The sequence below is a fragment of the Garra rufa genome, chromosome 9 (assembly GCF_049309525.1).
Source record: "Garra rufa chromosome 9, GarRuf1.0, whole genome shotgun sequence".
Taxonomy (NCBI): Eukaryota; Metazoa; Chordata; class Actinopteri; order Cypriniformes; family Cyprinidae; genus Garra; species Garra rufa.
The window spans coordinates 14240153-14249185 of NC_133369.1; the positions used below are offsets into that span (position 1 = coordinate 14240153).

General features: G+C 36.7%; 2 protein-coding genes across 2 annotated transcripts; one reads left to right on the plus strand and one right to left on the minus strand.

Moving 5' to 3' along the window:
- Nucleotides 1–156: 156 nt before the first annotated feature.
- On the minus strand, nucleotides 157–6507 carry kiaa1143 (KIAA1143 ortholog). Its single transcript, XM_073847658.1, has 3 exons — nucleotides 6298–6507; nucleotides 6029–6164; nucleotides 157–954 (listed from the first exon to the last, which is right to left on the minus strand). The coding sequence occupies exons 1-3, from the start codon at nucleotides 6403–6405 to the stop codon at nucleotides 734–736; spliced, it is 465 nt and encodes a 154-aa protein (XP_073703759.1). The 5' UTR covers nucleotides 6406–6507; the 3' UTR covers nucleotides 157–733.
- A 561-nt stretch (nucleotides 6508–7068) lies between these two features.
- On the plus strand, nucleotides 7069–8292 carry tmem42a (transmembrane protein 42a). Its single transcript, XM_073847932.1, has 3 exons — nucleotides 7069–7377; nucleotides 7447–7593; nucleotides 7673–8292. Exons 1-3 carry the CDS (start codon nucleotides 7201–7203, stop codon nucleotides 7814–7816), a joined length of 468 nt encoding a protein of 155 aa, XP_073704033.1. The 5' UTR covers nucleotides 7069–7200; the 3' UTR covers nucleotides 7817–8292.
- The last annotated feature ends 741 nt before the right edge of the window (nucleotides 8293–9033 follow it).

Here is a 9033-nt window from a genome sequence, read left to right on the forward strand (position 1 = left end):
GAAAGTCATATGTATATTAATATCATAATCTTTATGTGCCAACATCTGTTGGTTGTATTTCCTAAAGTGTAAATTTACTCAACCTGGTGATGTTGATAAAGCACCCTATTTAGATTGTAATGACATTCCTTCCTGAACAAAGGTTTGCAGCACAAGTGGTGGTAAAAACATTTTATTCCAGAATGCATTTTTTTCCTTTACTTAAAATGCATATATTAAAAGACAACCCCAAATTTCCCAGAATTAGGGATTTTGAGTGCCAACTGTTTGCAAAAGAAAAAACTACAACAACAAAAAAAGGAAACTGCACAGCTCCTTTATAGAAGCCACATCTATAATCCTGTTGGATTTCATAGTGATTTCTATGAAACACTTAGGAGCATCTTTGAAATCAACTTCTATGTTCCATATTCTCATATTTGCATTTCTAACTGACCCCGATGTTTTTGTTTCTCCTTCTATCCGTATGTTTATCATCATAGTCTTTCAAAAGTGTCATTAATGATTATGATAACCAAAAGAAATCATATATTGTTATTTCCTACCTGCAGTTGAAGATGCTCCAGAGGCTCATAATGACATTTTACAAAATTATATCATAACAAACAAGCTGCATGGATTTCACAAACATCTATTTTACACACACAAATATATTTTTAAAAGAGCAGATTGGTCTCTGTAAGAACCAGTCCAAGAGGCAATCTGACTCAGAGATGCTTTTATCCCTGTTAAACTAGTCTTCCTCCTCCTCATCATCATCATCATCATCATCATCACCTCCAAAAGACAGCAGGCTGTTGTTCTTCACCTTCACACCAGCTTTTGACTCCTTCTTCTCGCCATCCTCACTTTTCTTCTTCTTGCTAGAGCTGGCAGTGATGCCTTCGAATTTATCAGAGGAGCGCTTGACAGGCTTCTTAAAGACAATCTTTCCATCCGATGCAGGCTGTTCATCTGGAGAAAATGAGCATTTACTTTAATGAATGGCTTTATACTTACTGAACCCCAGAACATTAGGGAGGACTGAAGTGATTTTATTCCTTTTCTTTCATAACTCTTTGACTACAACAAATCTACCTGCCAACCTTTGGCATAAGAAATATTTATGTGTCAAAAATAAATGGATTTAGAAATAGTATTAAAATTCAACACTTTATATAATATAATATATTATGTAAATTTACACTACCAGTCAAAAGTTTTTGAACAGTAAGATTTGTAATGTTTTCTAACGAAGTCTCTATTGCTCACCAAGCCTGCATTTATTTGTTCCAAATAAAAAAGGCAGCAAAAGCAGTAATATAATAATATTTCACAATATTTATTTAAAATAACTGTTTTCTGTTTAAATTTTCAGCATCATTACTCCAGTCGTTAGAGCATATTAGAATGATGTCCTTCCGAAATCATTCTAATATGCACATTATTATCAATATTTAACAGTTAAGTACATCTTTCAGGATTCTTTGGTGAACAAAAACATCAGCATGTATCTAAATTAAAAAGCTTTTGTAACATTATAAATTAAATGATAGAAATTAATACTTTTATCAAGCAAGGATACTTTCAGTTGATCAAAAGTGATGATAAAGACATTTATAATGTTACAAATGATTTCTATTTCAGATAAATGCTGTTGAATTTTCTATTCATGAAAGAAACCTGAAAAAATTCTACTTAGCTGTTTTCAACAATAATAATAAAAATGAATGTTTCTTGAGCTGCAAATAAGAATATTAGAATGATTTCTGAAGGATCCTGTGACTGGAGTAATGATACTAAAAATTCTGCTTTGAAATCACAGGAATAAATTACATTTTAAAATATATTCAAATAGAAAACAGTTATTTTAAATAGTAAAAATATTTCAAACTTTGGACCAAATAAATGCAGGCTTGGTGAGCAGAAGAGACTTCTAAAAAAAAACTATTGCTATTCAAAAACTTTAGTAGTGTATATTATTAAAATGGGCATATAAAAAAACTGGTTCAAATTGTGAATGTACATTTAGTCTAAAAATGGAAACAGACTCTTATTTCATGCTTTTGAAAACAGCCACTAAGCATTTTAAATATCTAAAATGAGTGCTAAGTATTACCAAGTCCTTCAATCTGTGCAAGTGTCACAAAATCAGAAATACAGGTGCTGGTCATATAATTAGAATAACTTCAAAAAGTTGATTTATTTCACTAATTCCATTCAAGAAGTGAAACTTGTATAATGTATACATTCATTCCACACAGACAGATATATTTAAAGTGTTTATTTCTTTTAATTTTGATGATTATAACTGGCAACTAATGAAAACCCCAATTCAGTATCTCAGAAAATTAGAGTATTACTTAAGAGCAATACAAAAAAAGGATTTTTAGAAATCTTGGCCAACTGAAAAGTATGAGCATGTACAGCACTCAATACTTAGTTGGGCCTCCTTTTGCCTGAATTACTGCAGCAATGCGCCGTGGCATGGAGTCAGGGTTAAGGTCAGGCGAGTTTGCTGGCCAATTAAGAACAGGGATACCATGGTCCTTAAACCAAGCACTGGTAGCTTTGGCACTGTGTGCAGGTGCCAAGTCCTGTTAGAAAATGAAATCTGCATCTCCATAAAGTTGGTCAGCAGCAGGAAGCATGAAGTGCTCTAAAATGTCCTGGTATACAGCTGCGTTGACCTTGGACCTCAGAAAACACAGTGGACCAACACCAGCACATGACATGGCACCCAAAAACCATCACTGACTGTGGAAACTTTACGCTGGACCTCAAGCTACCTGGATTCTGTGCCTCTCTTCTCTTCCTCCAGACACTGGGACCTAGCCTAGAATCTAGACGCGCCCCTAGCGGCAGCAAATTACATTTGCTTCCAAGGTCAGTCTAGTTACTCTCAATTCACTTAAAATTCCGAAAAATCCAAGATGTACCGGGCCAATCACGAGTCGGTGGGCGGGCTTAACATGATGACGACTGACCTGCGACCATAAGTTCCGTCAGACATGAATTCCTGGTTCCGTGAATTACGCGTGGAAAACAGAACAGTATTTATATAATTTTTTTACTTTTGATACACAGCCACGTCCATCTGTCCTGAGCAGGAACTCGTCACATGTGAACGCGCTGTGGTGTAGAATACGCAAACGCCGGAAGCGATCTGTGGCGTGTAAACAACACTCATTGTTCACACAGTGCACAGAGATTGTGGATATAGCGGCTATTCAAAATGGTAATTACTTGCGCTTATCCTGGTTGTTTAAACCCATTTAAAACTAAAAGATTACGTTTGCTTGCGCAAACTCATCCTGGACTTTTTCACCGATTTCCCCTTCCGGTGTTTGCGTATACTACATCAGAGCGCATTCACATGTAACGAGTCAAATCATAGATATGCTAAACTCGTGTTCATGACAGATGGACGTGGCCGTGTATCAAAGGTAAAAAGAAAATGATATAAATACTGTTCAGTTTCTCGCAAAAACCGATCGTTTCGTGTCTTAGGACATCAATGTATCGTCACGAGCCGCAGGGTGTAATTTGGATTTGTCTGTGCATGTTTTTGTTTACTTTTAAAGGTTTAGTGCCCATCTATGTCTATTATTTGGCTGACAGACTGCACAGTGCACTGATTTTCGTTAAAAATCTTCGTCGCTCTGACTACGTCACCTGACAGACTACGTCTCTGATTGGTTGTAGTGCTATCCTATTGCGTGGAGAGGAGTTTGAAAGACAACCGTTTATCCCACCCCTCCGGTTGAGCCCTGTCTATGGAGAGTAACCAGACCCTACATTTATGTGGGTCTGGCTTGCCAGGCTAACTGGGACCCTGATTTCCAAAGGAAATGCAAAATTTACTTTCATTACATTTACACTCAGCAGCAGTCCAGTCCTTTTTGTCTTTAGCCCAGGCGAGACGCTTCTGACGCTGTCTGTTGTTCAAGAGTGGCTTGACACAAGGAATGCAACAGCTGAAACCCATGTCTTGCATACGTCTGTGCGTAGTAGGGATGGTTTGATACGTGTATTGGTACCGTTTGGTTCTCGGACAAATTCAAAATGGAAGTGATTATCCCTATAACCTTTGTGGAGGGACTTAGGGCACGTGCATGTCATAATGCAGTCGTTTGCAATGCACTTGGCGAAGAGAGCGATGTAATTTCCTCATTATCTTCAGCTGGGATATTTACGTGACAACACAGAATTGTCTATCTCAGCAGATGTCGCTGTTTTAATGTCTTTTTATTGTTAGCATAACTAAGCGAATCTGCTTAGTGCTGACAGACACGGGTGTGTTCGACTTGAAGCGGCGCTGCAGCGAACGATCTGTGTATGACATCAAAATACTACGAAAGCGCTTGACAGCTAATGGTTCCATATTCTCGTTATAATCACCCTCGCGTTGCTCTGATGTCTTACACCGATCGGTGCCTGCAGCGCCGCTTCAAGTCAAACACACCCGTGTCTGTCAGCAATAAACAGATTCGCTTAGTCCCTCCACAAAGGTGATAGGGATGATCACTTCCATTTGGAATTTGTCCAAGAACCGAACGGTACTGATACATGTATCGAACCATCCCTAGTGCGTAGTGGTTCTTGAAGCACTGACTACAGCTGCAGTCCACTCTTTGTGAATCTCCCCCACATTTCTGAATAGGTGTTTGAATTGAATTGCTTGTACACTTTTTTTCTGCCACACCTTTTCCTTCCCTGCGTCTCTCTATTAATGTGCTTGGACACAGAGCTCTGTGAACAGCCAGCCTCTTTTGCAATTAACTTTTCTGTCTTGCCCTCCTTGTGCAAGGTGTCAATGGTTGTCTTTTGGAGAACTGTCAAATAAGAAGTCTTCCCCATGATTGTGTAGCCTACAGAACTAGACTGAGAGACCATTTAAAGGCCTTTGCAGGTGTTTTGAGTTAATTAGCTGATTAGAGCGTGGCACCAGGTGTCTTCAATACTGAGACTTTTCACAATATTCTAATTTTCTGAGATACTGAATTGGGGTTTTCATTAGTTGTCAGTTATATTCATCAAAATTAAAAGAAATAAACACTTGCATGAATGTATACATTATACAAGTTTCACTTCTTGAATGGAATTAGTGAAATAAGTAAACTTTTTGAAGATATTCTAATTATATGACCAGCACCTGTAAATGTGCAGGACAAAAATATCGGATGAACTAAATACATGTTAAGATTAAAAACCTAATAATTTTAGTGTCATTTATTATTATTATTATTGTTGTTGTATTGTTTGTAACAACTTTTAATATAAACACTGGCATTTACTAGGGCTGGGTAAAAAAAATATCAATTCTCAGATTTTAATCGATCTTCAGTTTAACGCAACGATATCGATTCGGGAAATCCCCGAATCGATTCTTAATGCACTTGCTTCACGTAAGAGGATATGAATATTCACCAATATTCAAAAATGTAGTTAAGAACTGTTACTGTCTTTTAATTTTTTTTTACAGTAATGTGCATTTTGCAGTTTGTTTACATGGTGTACAATGGATGCACATTTATGACTTCTTGTTAGTGTTCATTTAAAATAAAAGTTGTTTAAAATAAACAACTGTGTGCACCCTATTATTAATGTAGATGTGCATTTCAGTAATAAACCTAAGTAGTAGAGTTTCAGTTACCAGCATTCATATCAAAATATGAATCCCATGTCTGCAAAACTAACATTTTAAATGAAATATTGATAGCTAATCGATATCGAATCGAAACCATAAAAATAAGAATCGAATCGCCGAATTGGTCACAATACCCAGCCCTAGCATTTACAGTATTAGATCTAGAAATAAATGATGAAATGTTTAAATAATAAATATTCAGTTTTTATTTATGGAATGTTAAATATGCAGCTTTAATTATTCTGTTTTGAGATAATTATTGCATTTGAAATATTTTTGTCCACCATCACATATGGGTCAAAAAGAATTCACTCAGAGCTCAGAACTGCACGAAAGGTTTGGTTTGATCATTTGATCGATTTTTGCTATCTTATGAACAATGCGTCTACGGTGCATTACCTTTGTTCGAATCTTTTTTGATTTTCACAACCTCATCGGCACTCAGATCTCCCTTTTTCAAGATCACAACCTGCGGCATCTCGTCCTCCCGATCACTATCACCACTGTCATCATCCAACTGCGGCATCTGCTGCTTCTGCAACAACAACAGCATTTATTTAGTATTTTAATTCCTACAATAGAAATAAATACAATAAATGCTACCGTTTCGGTAGCACTTAGCATCTCACTATGTTCTGAGGCACGACCAATGTAACCAAAACACTTACTTTAGTCTCCACTGTCGGCCCTTCTTTAAAACCAACATCATTCTTGAATTTCTTCAAGAAAGATGGTTCGGCTGGTTTCACCCATGATACATTACCCTTTTTACTCATTGTGTTTCAGTTCAAACCGGCCTGATAAATTGTAAATACGCTTAATGTTTTACAAACACGGAGCACACAAGAACCACGCGCATAAAGTTTGCGTTAACGCAACCTCATCAGTACGCGTCTGTAAGCGACCAATCAGCGAAGGGCTTCTCGATTTTCTTACTGAGCGCTAGGTAGTACCAGAGCCATATAAAAAGTTTCTCTATATGGCTCTGGGTAGTACTTGCTAATACCAATGTATTTCCTCAAGAGGCGCTTGGTGGCTCAGACAGCCGAATTCTCATTTGAACCACGTTCATATCGAAGAGTGTGTTTTGCCTTATTGTTTTGCGTATATTAAATGTGTATATGTTAATAGTTATTAAAGGTTCTACAAATTTAAATGCAAAAATTATTTTTAAATGAATCTTTGTTGTAAGCACAAACGACTGTGATTGGTCCATTATGAAAAGCGTTGAGAAAAGTAACACTTCTCACATGATGTCTTCAAACGCGTCAAGTTGTCCAGATAGTAATTTTCACCTAAATTATTACATGTCGAGATTAAAAAGAAAGCCAAACCTAAAATACATGGTTGAAAGGTAACAACACGACATTTTAATTTAAACTTACAACGCAATGTCCTCTAAGTCCCGCCCATTTAATAATACTGCGTTTCACTCTGTCGCTCTACCTGTTTTAATTTATTTCTGTGATGCACAGTAGGAAGTTTCATGTCTTAAAATCTGAAATATGGAGGTAAAATAATATTATGTTTACAGTCGAGTCTGAGTGACTCGGTGGGATCGAGCTGGAATCATGTTGCCTGGCGTGTTTTATGCGTTAATGGCAGGGTTTCTGGCAGCTTTAGCATCATCTTCTGCTAAATTGTCTCTGGGTGCTGATTACCTGAAAGATGTATGTGATACAGGGCTGAAGATCTGGACAGATGGACAGGAAAACACTGATGGGGTTGATGCCACACCCTGTGACTGGGTATGAAGTGTTCTATATATTGTTTATGCATATATGTTTAAATTTTAATCTCAGTGATTATCGTTACAGTTGCATATTCCCCTGCGGCTGCTTTGTGGTGGTCTTCTGTTCACCTGCAATGCTGTGATGTGGACCTTCTTTGCCAAAGCACTAAGGCACTCGTCTTCCTCTGCCCGCGCCACTGTGACCACCACTGCCTCAAATTTTATCTCCTCTGTGAGTTATTTTTTCCTTAAACTTTCAAATTCAGTTGAGAAACTAGTTATTTAATGATTTAACATTGTCTGTGTTCCAGGCTTTTCTTGGGCATGTGATTTTTGGTGAAACTCATGCCACTCTGTGGTGGGTCGGCATCATTTTGACCCTGACAGGACTTTATGTCTTGCATGGATCAACTCCTCAGGCTCCACAGGAAAATGTGGATAAGAAATACGAGTGACCGAAGAATACAGGAAGCAAAAATGCCTTATCTAAAGCTTGAAGTGAAATCAGTCAAGTGAAATGGTGTCTTAAAAGCACTAAGAGCTAATAAGAATTATTTATGCACAATTGTATGATAGAATTATATATTTTTGGTTTTATAAAAGCTCTGTAGTAAAATTTTTACGCATCAGTGTGAATAATGCGAGCAATTACATGATGCAAAGCCTTGAAATGTGTGACTTAGAGCCTACAGTCATCAAGTTTATAACTATGACTTGAAATATGTTAATGATATACACTTTTGACTGGATACTTGACCAAATGTAGCGGTGGATCCCAAAAATCTTTTCACCTCTTATCTTTCTCTGAGACATTCTTTGTCATTTCCACCTCTTTCAAAAGTTGAACTTGCACTCCAGTCAGAACAATGTAGTAAAAAGGATGCACACAATGATAGTGGTTCAATGTTTTTGGCTATTAAATGTCTATTGAATGTCAAACCACTGACCTGGACTCTATTTTAGAGAGAAACCCAACCACAAATGCAGCATCTGTTGAGCACAGCAGGACATTATCATGTATTCTACTCAGAAATCACATTTGAAAGTTGACCTGCTGCTATTTGGGTGTATAATAGCCAACCTGCAACCACACACTTTTATTCAAACAACAATGGACTTGTAAAAAAAAAAAAACAGCACATTTATTTTAAAAGGCTTAAATCAAAGTTGTGCAGCCATGGGAAACAACAGGTAATGGAAAAAAGTCCAGAACATAACAAATAACAATAATGAAGCCTGTAATGGAAAGATGCACAGTTAGAAAATATTTTAAAAAGGTCAAAAAACACAATGCCACAGAACAATACAATTGATCAATTGATAAAATGTATCAATCAAATCCTGGGATGGTACAGTAAGTCATACATGCAATTTTGCTAATTATGGAAAAGTCTCGACAGGTCTACAAATTAGCACCATATGTTTGTATTGTCAAATTCTGCACCTGAATTTATATAGTCATTGGTTTGCATCCATTTCAATGTGTTTCAATCAAATTTTGTGATACATTACAAGACATTATTTATATATAGTTATATATAGTTCTACATACAAAGTAAATAAGATTAAAAAAAATGTACAGAGTGTACAGGAAGTGTACAGTAGGAAGCAAATCTAGCCTAGGTATGGAAGCCCGTTTTCACACTGAATTTTTTTCTCAAAATTGAATGTT